Source organism: Anser cygnoides, chromosome 2 (genome assembly GCF_040182565.1).
Source record: "Anser cygnoides isolate HZ-2024a breed goose chromosome 2, Taihu_goose_T2T_genome, whole genome shotgun sequence".
Lineage (NCBI taxonomy): Eukaryota > Metazoa > Chordata > Aves > Anseriformes > Anatidae > Anser > Anser cygnoides.
Genome location: NC_089874.1, coordinates 146,632,497 through 146,647,009, shown reverse-complemented (window position 1 = coordinate 146,647,009; position 14,513 = coordinate 146,632,497). Strand labels below are relative to the sequence as shown.

General features: G+C 33.0%; 1 protein-coding gene across 4 annotated transcripts in view; it reads left to right on the top strand.

The window, feature by feature from the left end:
* The window catches only part of CSMD3 (CUB and Sushi multiple domains 3), a 712,079-nt gene that overhangs the window by 625,131 nt on the left and 72,435 nt on the right, over positions 1 to 14,513 (top strand). For all 4 annotated transcript variants that reach the window (XM_066990669.1, XM_066990670.1, XM_066990673.1 and 1 more), the window contains 4 exons: positions 4,314 to 4,499; positions 5,843 to 6,037; positions 6,424 to 6,597; positions 11,123 to 11,296. In XM_066990669.1, the coding sequence (XP_066846770.1) occupies positions 4,314 to 4,499; positions 5,843 to 6,037; positions 6,424 to 6,597; positions 11,123 to 11,296 (729 nt within the window). The remainder of the gene's footprint in view (positions 1 to 4,313; positions 4,500 to 5,842; positions 6,038 to 6,423; positions 6,598 to 11,122; positions 11,297 to 14,513) is intronic.

Sequence of the window (14,513 nt, the reverse complement as noted above, 5' to 3'; positions counted from 1 at the left end):
CATTGTTTTACTACCCATAATAACTGTCAGTCAGCTTTTGTCTGCTGTCAGGTTTTGTTCTCCACAATTTACCACCTATTTTGCCAGGTAATATCAGATAACAAAGTCAGAGCCCTGCCTTCTACTTCACATTTACATTTACAGTGTGTGTGAGTCAGCACAGGCAGGCAACAGAACAACCACAGACTCACAGTTAAAATGTAAAGAGTAGATTTATTCTTGTTACCTCACTAATCAGGGGATCCCTGAAACAACACCTAAGCAGAGGAACATGAGCACAGGCACACAAGCAGGAACGCAGCAACCACTAAACAGGGTCCATGATAGAAGATCACAGGCCTGCTGATTTCACTTGTTTTTATCAAAAGTTTGCGCAGGTGCAGTTTTTACCACCATGCTGTGATTCTCACTGTGCTTTGATTTTCTCTGTACCAATTCCGGAAACTCAAGCACATCAGAGAGAGCACCTCGAAGTCCACCAAACACCTATGTTATCTATGCACAGATGTGCTACTTGTCAAACACACAAAGAGCAGCAGACATAATTTATATGTTTTTCTACATTGCTGCTCCCCAGACTTTATGTATTCCCAGCTGCAAGGTCACTTAAGCGTATTTACAATCCTCCTCGCCAGTTGTCCATTCTGATCCCATCCTCCTTGCCAATCTTCTACTTTTAACCTATTTCTCCCAACACAGTCTAGCTAGCAAAGCCAGTTTAATCAGTTCTTCACCTAAACTGGGATTGCCACAAGTGACCATTTAGCACAGCATAAAATGTTTCAGACATTCTTTTTTACATAGTAGTGCAAAGACAAAAAACAACAAGAACAACAAAAAAAGTTATTTGCAATTTCTTTGTTACCAATACATCACATTTTAATCTATTTATTTTCTGTCTCCTAAATGAAGATTACTAGTCAAATCACAGTAGAAGTTACTGGCATCATTCTGTAGGAAAGGAGAAATCTAAAATTTGTGAATTCTTTACCTCTTCAATCAGCACAATTATTTATTTATTTAATGTATTTATTTTTTATACTAAGTCCATTCCTTGACCAATATTTTTTGCTGCCTGCAGAATACTTCTTGACTGTATTTAAGTTAATGAGTTTTCTTTATATTTTTCATTTTTCATCTGTACAATTAGTCACTACTGAACTCTTTCCTGTCACTAACGAATGCCAGCAGCCTTTTCCATTACTGCTTTTTATTCTTTTCAAATTCATAAATAATGTTAGAGCATTTTCTTATGTTCTCATTTTTATACTTATATGAACAGAAATCTTGATCTCTGAACCTCTAAATAGATAATACCACCCATTCTTGAAATCTTGTCCTCTAGAACTTTCCAGATACAGATTTTCGTGGGTGAAAACTTTTTTACATTATGTACAAAACCAAATATATGTCAGTAGAAAACTTTCAAAGCAGAAGTGAGGAATCAAAAAGAAAAGCCTCAAGCAAAACTTCAGCAATTACCTGAAAGATTTCAAAGAAATTTCAAAGTTAATACAAAAGCACCATTCTTCTGCCATAGAAAGAAGTAAAAGGAAACTGCTTCAAACTCTAAATTGCATAATAATAACAATGCAAATTAAGTAAAAACATTTACTGTTCTAACTTTTAGATATTAAACATTCAAGCTGTATCTGTTAAGTGTAGTTCTTAAACATCACAGAGCAAATGAACAATCAAAGGTCTTTTAAAGGGTGAAAAGTCAGATTTGTGTTTCAGAAATTATCATTACAGAAACTTTTAACTGTGACTTGACATTTAATAAAGGATATTTAAGAGCTTTATCCAAGTCCAAAAATAATTTCTGAATTTCTTATTTCAGCTAAGTCTTTAGAATTGTGTTGATCTTCAAGAACTCATAAAGTTGAGGTCTTCCATGTGTTGCATATGTAGATCTTTGCAGTTGGAACAGTGTTCAGAAGTTCACAAAAAAGAATAGGTGTTAGCATTTCCGATGTGATTACAATTATAATGTTGATCTGCAAAAATGTAGTTTTTACTGCCCAAGCTGACGTATAATCATGAAACATTTCAGTGATAGATCTATGTTTTGGGCATTTTTGATATTCCATAACTGTATTTTTTAATCCTGTTTTCAGTTTAATTCTGTTTTCAGATGTGTCAGTAACTTGTGTTGATCTTTTCAAGTTTTTTCCCTTAACTAAAAGCCAGTTTCTGTGCAAGTTCCACGCAAGTAAAATGCACCTCATAACTGCTGAAAACTGAAAAATGTTACTGAATGATTCCTTGGTAGTTCTATTTTTATTTATTTATTTATTTATTCATTTGTATAAACAGCTGTTATCAAAGATTCAGTGTGCTGACATGAAACCTGTTCCTTAAAACTTTAAGATTAAGGGAAGGATATATTTTTCTTATGCCACAAGATTGATTCTGTTAATATGGATGATAGGACTCAAAATTTATCAAGTAAGATACTAATGGAGATCTTTGAATACTGAAGGAGTTATTAATCTCTATGTTAGATATAAAGCATCTCAGATAGATACAAAAAATATATATTTTTCTGATTGCAGGAAGAAAAAAAATCTATAGTACGTGAACGAGCAGTGCTGTGACATGTTTTAGATGTCAGGTTCATAAGCAGCAGCTGTTGTGTTGTTGTTGTTTTTTTAGGGGAGGATGTTGGATATTAGTTTTTATACCCTACTGAAAGCTGTTCTTGATGCAACTGGCAATGGACTTGTTTCTGGCAACTCCAACTCTGAAACTTCTGTTTATCATTACCTGTGGTTTTGAAGGACAGGGCTAGCTTGGTCAGTGAAAATCTCCATCAACTGATTTTAAAGAGATGAGCTATATTGGAAACAATTGCTTATACCAGCTTGTTTGTTTGTTTGTTTTTATACCAGCTTTTGGCTATCTTCCTCTTTGCATAGATGGGTCTACCTAATGTTTGGTGCTGCAATCCAAGCTGTTGAGGAATTTGATATATATGTACATTTGCATTTTAGTGTCATGAGGGCTCTGTTTCTTTCTTTGGTGGAATCAGGTGAAATAATAGAACTCTGTCAGATGTTTTGTAAGAAGTGGAAGATGGACCATATATTTAATTAACTTGTCAGTTTTGATTCTTCCGGGTCATGTCTTCATACCCGCTTGTAGATTGAATTCACTGACTCTCAGGGCCTTGACTATCTCCTAATCTTGGTTTTCTTATTTTCTTCTAAAGATGTATGTTTCTAGTTGCCAGTAGACAGCCATAAAGTATATGTTTTTATGGTTGCCTAGACAAGGTAATGAGCAAATTAATTGTAGTTTTCTGACAACTTTTCAGTACCGCATGTCCTGTAGTTTAACTTTACACAGAATTCACAGTTTCTTTTCATGGAAATTCAAGCATATTTTTTTCACTGATCTTATCATGTATGTTCTGCAAACTGTAATAGCATTAGTGCTTTACCTGTGTCTCAGCTGTGATTATTAGCTGTGGTACAGAGCCATACTGTTACATTGCTTATGAAGCAGATTTGTCTTATACCAGACCAGCTCACAAAAGGGACAACAACTGATCACTTTTTTTTTTTTTCTATATACTATTTATGCATTGAGAGGCTTAATTCTACATAGCTCTGCACGGGAGGGATAGGTGGTCTCTTACTGTTCAAGATTCCACTTTAAAGTAAAGTACTTAAGAATTAAGTGCCAAAGCTCTGTTTTAGGGATCTGACTTGCATTATATGTGTAGTGTTAAAATGTGGAAAAGACTCAGTTTTTGTTATTGTTTAGGGCTATTTCTAGGGCTACTTCCTTTGCTTTTCTCCTTTACAGGAGGAAGAATAGAATGTTGAAAGTTAATATTACTGTTGCCAGAGGTCACACAGGTCATGTGATGGAAGAAACCCAAAGTACAAACTAGGTTTCCAATGTCTCAATCTGGTGCTTTATTCATTCAGCCATGATGGTCATGCCTTTTCCAGATATTTTTTATTTCATCTTCTTTTATTGTCTTCTGCATTTTGAATGAGTAACTGCAGGGTTACGAACCATGTATTATTTTTTTTTCTTTTTCGTAGAAACCTAGGATCATAGAATGGTTTGGGTTGGAAAGGACTTTTTTTGTTTATCTAGTCCATCAAAAGACAAAAACTTTCTGAGATTTAATTCCCTAAAATTTTAATAGAATTTATTTGTAGCCTTAAAACAAACATTAATGAGTTAAAAAGCCATTTGTATGAATTTACAACTGTTGATGTTACAGTACATAATCCCTCTGAGAAAGGCTGTTTATAGTGAAGAACAGATACAATTACTATGGCTTTCTCTTTAATCAGCAATATCTTGTGGAATTCCTAAATCTCCAGTGAATGGTGGGATATTAACTACAGATTACTTGGTTGGCACCCGTGTTACTTACTTTTGCAACGATGGGTATAGACTATCATCAAAGGAACTTACTACAGCATCCTGCCAGCCAGATGGTACCTGGAGCAATCACAATAAAACACCTCGCTGTGTAGGTAGGTAACATGTAAAAAATCTCTAGTGAGTAAGAATGTGACTGTACATTTTGTTTATTTATCCAAAGTAGAAAACTTTATATTATTTAAACTTTCAGCTTCAGGAAACTTTAAGTTGTGTGTAATTGTTGATACTAAATTACTGCGAAGTATATATTTGAAGTATATATATCTGATATATATTCCGAAACATTCAGTGATAGCAGAAGAAATACACTACAGATTACAGAATACATTCAAGCTGAAAATTAATTTTCAGCTAAATCAAAGGTAATGGTTGCAAAGGTTTATGCAAAATTCAATATGCAATGAAATCTGCACAGTTCATATACTGTTAAAAATTAACAGTTCAGAATTCCAAAGTCTGTCTGGTATTATTTGAAATTATTGCTGATTATTTATATCCAGCCTATCATTATAACCCGACACTATCTAAACTCTGGGAAACATCACTGAAGAGAAAATGCCTGCTCAGTTCCAAAGAGAGGCAGATAACTTCAAATTTATAAATGGGGTATGATAACCCAGGTGACTGTAAGGCTGATACAGAAATGTCACAGTGCCAGATGCATATTAAAATTTGGATTATTTCACCCAATGAACTGGAAAGGAAAGAAAACATACCCAAGATAATTTTCAAGGATTTTCCTTTTTTTTTTTTTTTTCTTGTAGGCATTCCTACTGTGCCTTGTAGGTATTCCCTTATGCCTTTTCCTTTGTTTAAAAAAGTAATGTGAATTGAGAGGAAGAAAGCAATATCCAGTAAAGATTTTCTTCTGTGACATTTTCATTTGATCACAGGGAAAATATTATGCTTACTAACTTTCTTCAGTTAGATCAGGGTTGTAGAAGGATGTTTGTTTCCAAAGGAAGTACATTTTGAATTAGGGCATGAGATAAAGATGTGTTGCTGCTGAAAACCCGTTCTGGATATGAATATTATTTTACCTGTCACCATTGTGCAGCCTCTCCAAGTCTTTAAGGTCTCATATAATGTATCTGGGTAGAAAATCAGTCCTGTATTTACATTTAGCTAGCATTTTAGTAAAGATTCTGATATCTGACTATGAATCTACAGTGAATTACTTCAATGTATGGAGCTATATTATCTACACCAATTACGTGGCTTTGCCTACACCAGTCACTGATCTGTCTGGGCCATTGATTGTTGTTAATTAAATGAGAGTGTTACCTACTTAAACACATGCAATTTCAAATACAGCCTTATTCTTCAAACATCATATCACTGGGTTTAAAATATATTTCTAAATTAATAGTTCTACATGTTTTTGAAATTTGTCTGTGCTAAACCACAAATAACTGTGTTTTTGATATTTTGGAAGTTGTTACATGTCCAAGCATCAATTCTTTTACACTGGAACATGGAAGATGGAAAATAGTGAATGGTTCACATTATGAGTATAAAACAAAAGTAGTTTTCAGCTGTGACCCAGGGCATTATGGTTTGGGACCGGCATCTATTGAGTGTCTTGCTAACGGAACCTGGAGCTGGAGAAATGAGCGACCTTACTGCCAAAGTGAGTACATGCTTCATCTATATTTGCTGTGTAGATTGCAGATAAAAATATTTTATTCGGCTTAATTAACAATTAACTAATTTGAAATTGAGATCACTTAATCAGAAAAATTTGTCACTAACCCTAACCTTTAACCAAGGTAGTTAAACAGCAATTATTAATAATGTTCCAAACAGTGTTTGTTTTTAACTTTACAGAGACAATTTTATTGTTTTTTAATTATTATTTTCAAGTATTTTTGTGAGGAAATAGTAATCTTTGTATACAGACAGAATACTTCATATTGCAATATTTATTTAGCTGGTTGATAAATATTGCATATTATTGGATGTGCGTTTGTGATACTCAGATACACATTTCTGTTCTGTTCTGTTTTTACCATAAAGTTATTTCTTGTGGGGAACTTCCTACACCTCCAAATGGAAATAAGATTGGAACTCAAATCACATATGGATCTACAGCTATATTTACTTGTGACTCAGGATACATGTTAGTTGGCTCTGCTGTAAGGGAATGTCTGTCTTCTGGACTCTGGAGTGGAATTGAGACCAGATGTTTAGGTATGGGTACAACTGTCAAAACATGCCTATTTTCTTTATATCTATCAGATAAAAGTAAGCAAGGTTAGTTAACATGTCTCTTTCTCTAACGTGTCTCTTAGCCTTTCAAGCATTGAAGAGAGTTCTAAATTAAAAAAAAAAAGTGTTGCTGTTTTTCTTATCAAAAGATTAACTGTGCTAACCTTTCCACAGTTTGAATCCCATTTGAATCCCTTTGCCTGTGTCATTGGACTGCTGCATATGGCTCCATAGACCTGTGCATACACAGCAAGACATATGGATTACAGATCTGTTGGCTTTAATACTTATCCTTAGTAAAATAACTGCATAGTGTACCTGAACTCAGTGGATATGTTATAGAATTAATCTGTATACTTGCAAAAGATGGGAAAAAAAAAAAAAAAAAAAAAGGATAAGCATGTGGAAACATGGACAAGAGCACTGCATCCTTATTTCTGACAGAAAATCACTTTCCCAATGTTATGTATAGATTTTGAAAACCCCTTAGTGGTACATATTTAGGCATCTTCATTTTTTTTTTAAAATGCTCAGATACCAGTCCATGAATTGTTCATGAATAAAGTGAACATGTGATCTCAGTGAAACAATTATAGGCCTTCTTTTTAATTCATTATCACCAACTGTACCTTGAACTTACAGTGTTAATTGTAAAGACATTGATTTTTACTCTATATACAACTAGTATTTTAGTTTCTGTAGAAATCAAAGTGATGACAGTATTCTGATTTTAGAAGGCAATATGAAAGACATATTGGCTCTTGTCATTTGTGTGGGCATGAACATATAAAAGAGTGTCTGTGAACATAGATTTTCTATTTAATTTAGTCTTTCTAATTCAACTGATATGTATGTTAAATGTTTGTGTTTATTGCTGTTCAAGTTTTCAGAAATTCAAAATTTTTCACTTGAGAAAAATAAATCTAAACAAAAAGCCAAACTATATTCTATTTATAAATAGCATCATAGCATCTTGGAAAATTTCATGTTTTACACATTCACCTAAATAACTTTATACCTTAACTTTAAAATCAATATATATAATCAAGTTCATATATGCTAGTATCCAGTAACAATAAGTATAGAAAATGCATTTTTTTTTTTTTTTACTGGAAGGGAAAAAAAAAAAGAATCTAAAAGATTCATTGAAATTATTGCATCAATTTAATGTGACTACAGTAAATCTTCAAAGGTATATCTTCAAAGCTTTGATGATGGCAAATTGAAGATAGGATGGATGAAAGTTTTGATTGCAGAAGTAGAATATAGCATACAGCATATATAGCGTGCAAAAAAAAAAAAAAGAAAGCATTTTGTAAAAATAAATGCTAGTGACAGATTGTTTATAAAAGGGAGACAGTAATGACTAAAATAATTGCTGTTGCAGCAACACTGCCTGTTGTGGTACGTTATTTTGCATGAATGAGACTTCTGGAAAGAAAACTTCAGTTCAATTCTTGTTCCCTCAATAATTAATTCAAATTAAGAATGGGACATAAGTGATGAGTTCAGATAATGACAAGTCAGAAGACATATTTGTTTAAGAAGGCTGAAAAAGAAAATGTTGGAAGGTGCAGAGAATGAAAGATAAACAGCAAAGGAGCTATAGAATTCTTAGGCAGGCATCAAGCAAGAAGGAAAGAAAATTGGCCCGAGGGAACACTGTGAGGAAGGATGTAGGGGCAAGGAGATAAAATACAGCAGGAAGATCTACAGAACAGGTATTGTTATGATCTGAGAAATACATTTCTGTACAACTTGTGAATAAATTATGGTATTTGTTTTCAGCTACTGAAAAAAAAAGTAATAAAAAATAGATTTTTTTTCCTACTTCTATTTTTTTCTTTCTCCTCATAGCCATAAAGTTTTTTGGTTTTTTTTTTAGCATTTACCTCAGAGCTTTTCTACTTTTACTTGCTGAAAAAAGTAGTCATGCTTAGACTCACTAAATTAAAAAAATAAAATAAAAAATAAATATATATATATTTATAAAAAAAAAGGAGGCAACACTTGTTCACTTGTTCACTGTTGTTCACTTTTTAAACCTTTTTTCTCCCAGCAGTACTCTTGGTTTTCTCTCAGCAGTCCCTTACTTTCTACTTCCTTACCTTTTTGCATTTTTTTTTCAGTTTTCTGCTGTAGGTGTTCTTTTTGTTTTGTTTTGTTTTGTTTTGTTTTGTTTTTCCTGGCAGATTTAAATACCAGTTTGTGGTATTTACATTCAGTCCCCAGTGAAAATAATCTACCTTAGCTCCTGAACAGTTTTAGATCTGAATTGCATTTGGGAGAAATAATTTAGCTATCTCACTGCAAAAGACAGTTAGCCACACTGTATGATCGTTTCAAGTGAAGGCTAGTTATTACAACAATGAGTTTTGTGATTTTATTCAGTTTCATCGTAGAAAATTTCACAACTAAACCATTGCTCTTCCATAATGATTCCCATATATATTTCCCAAATGGGAACAGATTTAAAACAATGTACCTTTCTGGTTTTCTGTCCTTTTCTGGACATCAGTTATACGGAAGATCATATATATAATACAAACAAGTAAGTGGGAAAAGGTTTGGGGGATTCAGCTGTGAGATGAAATGAAAGAATAGAATTGATCTTTGATGCCATTGCACAGTAAGTATGTCTCATTCAGAAACAAAAACAGTTTCTCAGAAAACTGTACATGTGCAGAAAATTATACATGTGCAGTATTAGTTTTTTCCAGGGTACCAAAGATCCAACAGTAATCTGAGACCTTTGGAAACTTTCCACAATCACTAAAATCAATCAATCAATCAAACAAACAAACAAAAAACACTCTAAATCCCCAATTTTGTCTTTTTTATATGTATCTGTATAGATGCAAACTTGCAGACACCAACGAAAGCATCAAAAGATACTGGATGGCACTTCAAAAATCATTTCAAAATGTTAATGAGGTGAAACAAAAATTATTTGACGTAACTCCATTAAAATGAGTTTAAAATGGAAGTCTTGTAAAGCAATTAACAGGAGAGGGTGAAAATAAAGCAAACGAATAAAAATACTTATTTCACATGTTAGTATATATTAATATTAACAATTTAAATATTATTTAAATCTTAATAAATATTAACGAGCTTCTGACTTTATTACAACCATGAGAACTTATTCAGCTGCATAAATTTGTGCAAATTTCATCTATGTTCTCAAAGGTTCTCTCATCAGGAACTCTGCATACCATTACAGACACTTTCTGTGGCAAACATACTCAACAGCTTACCATACGCACCAACATGACAAGATGGTGATTTGAAATGAAACAAATATTTCAAATAGTCAAACAAATAGTTTCCTATTTGTTGGGGACTTCCTTATCCAGAAGTCACATTTCACCCATCAAATTTAATCAGTATGAAGGTTCAGACACTACCTGTATTGCAAATTCTGATTACTTTGGCATGATTCATACAGTGGAGTACTATGTGAGCTTTAAGTTCTTGAGGCAAGAAAATCTCAGATTTTTTTTTTTCCTATAAGAAATTTCTAGCCCTCAAAAAAAGTGAGAAAACCCTACAAGTTTACATCAGAGTTTACATTATAAAGACTGCAAAGTTCAAAGGAAAGAACAATCCAAACTGTATTCCCTCTAAATGGATTTTCTTACTAGCAACTCCATTGTTTTGAGTGTTTTATTTATTTGTATACTTATTTATTTGTTTATGAGAACTAGATGACAAAAGGGAAACAGGAGTTTGGGTAGCTGGTAATATTTTTCCACTTAAACTAAACTGATAGTTGTAACACTGCTTGCTTTCCTTGTTTGTCTTATTTATTTTTGAGTTCTTTGTCCTGTGTCATTTTCTCTATGAGGTCTCTATTTTCACATGATTTGGTGAATCGTGGTGCCCATTTTCCAGAGTTCATTAAGAAAAATTGTAACAAAAGGCACATGGTTCATTCTTTCCCTGATTCCTTTAGGTTAAAAGCGTGTTTGTGATATTCATATAAAATATTTCTCATATTTGGGGAATAGAGGGTAGGCCAAGAAGGTTACATTTATAATGTATGCAGTTTTACATTTGTGATGGAGATTACATATATATTTATATTTTTGTATTTATGTGGACTTTTACATCTATGTATTTTTATATTTATTTCTTTAAATTTCTAATGCCCTAATGTTAATTTCAATTTAATCTTAGCCAAAATAAAACTAGTAGAAATAATTTAGAAATCTACAGGTTTTAATAAAAGGAATCACTTATTTTAGAAAGGAGGTTTGATAATATAAATGGAATTTAATATCTTTGCTTCACTGTCTTTTTCAAATTTATTAAATGTGTAAAGTGCAATACTGTAGTTTTCCCCAAGTTAATAAATATAAACCTTTGAGTGAAGTTATACAAAAATTTGAAGATTTTCTTGCTTTAATTAAAGAAAAAAATAAAATAATTTTTACTTTAAACTTCTCTGACATATTTACTGATCTTTTTCTTTGCTTGTTTTTATTATTTATTTTGAAAATTCTAGCTGGTCACTGTGGTAGTCCAGATCTTATAGTCAACGGTCAAGTAATTGGAGAAAATTATGGGTATAGAGACACAGTTGTATACCAGTGCAGTCCTGGTTTTCGGTTGATTGGTTCTTCTGTACGAATATGTCAACAGGATCACAACTGGTCTGGTCAGCTTCCATCCTGTGTGCGTAAGTAAGAGTGGCAATACATACTGATTTCTGCTACAGGAATGTCTATGTCAGAAAAGATGAGGAGTATCATTGAATTTAGTAAAAGAGAATGATTTGAAGTAGATCCTCAGAAGTACATGGCTATATAAAATATGTGATTCATCTATCAGATGAAGTTTAATGTTGTCTCTTAAAATTTCCACTAGATTACTGCATCTTTTGGCAAGTAAATACCTGTTCTTTAAAAGTAAATATGAACTTCAAAAAGTGATGGGATTTAGGCACTCAGATACTCTAATTTGAAAATGGCTTTATATGCCTTAGTGGCTTTTAGAAATATCTAATGTAAATTTACTTTGACTGTAGTATTTAGTGAAGGAGATCCTCTTGAATTACACTGTCAGCATTGATGATTAAAATTATTGCTTATTGCTTCATCAAGTTTATACTATTTTTTCTTCTTCTTAAAAATATACTCTTATTAGTTGTAGTGTTTTGTTTTGTTTTTTTTTACATGAATTTTCTACTTTGTTAATGAGATTCCTTTTATGTGACAAGTTTATCAACCTACCTGTCAACATGTTTGTCAACATCTGAACTTCTTCAGGGTGAGGGTGACAGAGCACTGGAACAGGCTGCCCAGGGAGATTGTGGAGTCTCCTTCTCTGGAGATATTCAAGACCCGTCTGGACACCTACCTGGGCAACCTGCTCTAGGGAACCTGCTTTGGCATGGGGATTGAACCCAATGATCTCTTGAGGTCCCTTCCAACCCCTACAATTCTGTGATTCTGTGATACCACACAAAAGACTGTTATATAATCAGAAAACATGGTATTTCATTTAGAATTTGAGAGTTCTTAAAGGATTCTCAAGTGAATTATAACGATTCAATAATTCAGTTTCGATGATATTAGTGTATTGAATACACTTTTATTTAATATATGTATTGAATACTTTTTTGTCCAACTGCAAATATTCGGTTTTTATGCCTTCATTCTTGTTGCAGAACACCTTCTTGTAATACAAGCTGTTAATTCACTACCCTTACTGCTCACTCTCCTTACTGTTTTACATAGAATGAGAAATACTTAACACTACTATAATAATTTTATTAATTTTGTTTCCACTTCATTTTCTAGTAATCACAGAATCACAAAATCACAGAATCGTCTAGGTTGGAAGAGACCTCCAAGATCATCTAGTCCAACCTCTGTCCTAACACTAACAAGTCCTCCACTAAACCATATCACTAAGGGCTACATCTAAACGTCTTTTAAAGACCTCCAGGGATGGTGACTCAACCACCTCCCTGCGCAGTCCATTCCAATGCCTAACAACCCTTTCAGTAAAGAAGTTCTTCCTAATATCCAACCTAAACCTCCCCTGGCACAACTTTAGCCCATTCCCCCTTGTCCTGTCACCAGGCACGTGGGAGAATAGACCAACCCCCACCTCTCTACAGCCTCCTTTAAGGTACCTATAGAGAGCGATGAGGTCTCCCCTGAGCCTCCTCTTCTCCAGGCTAAACAACCCCAGCTCCCTCAGCCGCTGTTCGTAAGATTTGTTCTCCAGACCCCTCACCAGCTTTGTTGCCCTTCTCTGGACTCTCTCAAGTACCTCCATGTCCTTCTTGTAGCGAGGGGCCCAAAACTGAACACAGTACTCGAGGTGCGGCCTCACTAGAGCCGAGTACAGGGGGACAATCACCTCCCTAGACCTGCTGGCCACACTGCTTCTTATACAGGCCAGGATGCTGTTGGCCTTCTTGGCCACCTGAGCACACTGCTGGCTCATATTCAGCTGCCTATCAACCAGTATTCCCAGGTCCTTCTCTGCCAGGCAGCTTTCCAACCACTCATGTTCCAGCCCGTAGCTCTCTACTTAACCTCCGCAAGTCTTAACTGAATTTTTGAGATTAAATGTTTAAAATTAATGGTTCTGACCTTTTTACTTTTGAATTCAAAATTCTGTCTTGCTTGTACAATGGAGACATTGATATCATTGTGTATTGTTACTGCTTATGCATGTGTAGTATACTTCAAAACTTTAAGCAAATTTCATACTCCTGTTTTCACAACAGTATTTTTTATTGTTTTAGGTACAATGAAAAATATTTCTGTGTGGCTGAATACCACAATACTGACAGCTTTATAAATGTTCGTAGTTTAGTGCACTATTATAATAAAATGCAATGCCTTATGTTAAAAGTTTCTGATACCAGTAATACAAAGATAATCATAGAATCATATTAATAGAACATACCAATTTAATTTTCATTCTATATTCATAGAATATTCTGTGACTCGTCTGTATGCTGTAATAGTTTTTAAAGACCATTTTCTCTTTTTTGTTATTGCTAAAATTTATTTAATTTATATTCTATGAATAGGTTTATTTTAGTATTATCATGTCTGATCTAAAAGGAGAAAAAGAGAAAGTATGTTTGTCAGACCTAATTAATGATTTAGAAAAAATATAGAAGTATAGAGAAAAACTCTTAAAAGATAAAAAAGGCATTTTATTCAGCAATATTTTATTTATTTTATTTTTTTCATTTTAAAATAGTGATGATTATATTCTTTATCAATTATTAGATTTTGTTAAAATATAGAAAAATATGTATACATTTAAAAATTATTTTTATGCAAATTAATTTGTCATTGATTTTTCTTACATCTGATCTTGTGGGCAGAGAAAAAGGAAGCTCTTCTGTAGTCAGTTTATGTAAAAATACAAGAAAATATTCACTCACTATGTCCATAACGTTTCATATATCCAGTCATAAGTTTATAACTTCACTAAGTACTTCAGCCTGAAAGATAAAAGAATGACTAGTCAAGGCATATTTACAAGAAATAATTTCTGCGGAATTATATATTTCCTTTCAGTTCCAGTCTACATGTAATGAAAATCAAGTGCTTCCTTTTCTGCTGAATATTCAGAAGAATTGTCTTCATTTGCTCTGATTACTATATGGCAAATTTTATTTAGTTTACGTAAATATTTTATTAAATTGTATGAAATAACTTCTTTTTTTATATATATAATCCTTAATAAAGAGCAATTCCAAAAAAAAAAAAAAAGGAAAAAATATAAAAATATTTTTGTCATACAAGTATGATTAGAAAAGAAACACTTGAATACTTACTAAAATATGTCAATTCTTATTCAGTTCAGAGATGTAAACCTTTCATGGAAAGCACTCACTGTCTTATAAAATCTTTAAAATGCTC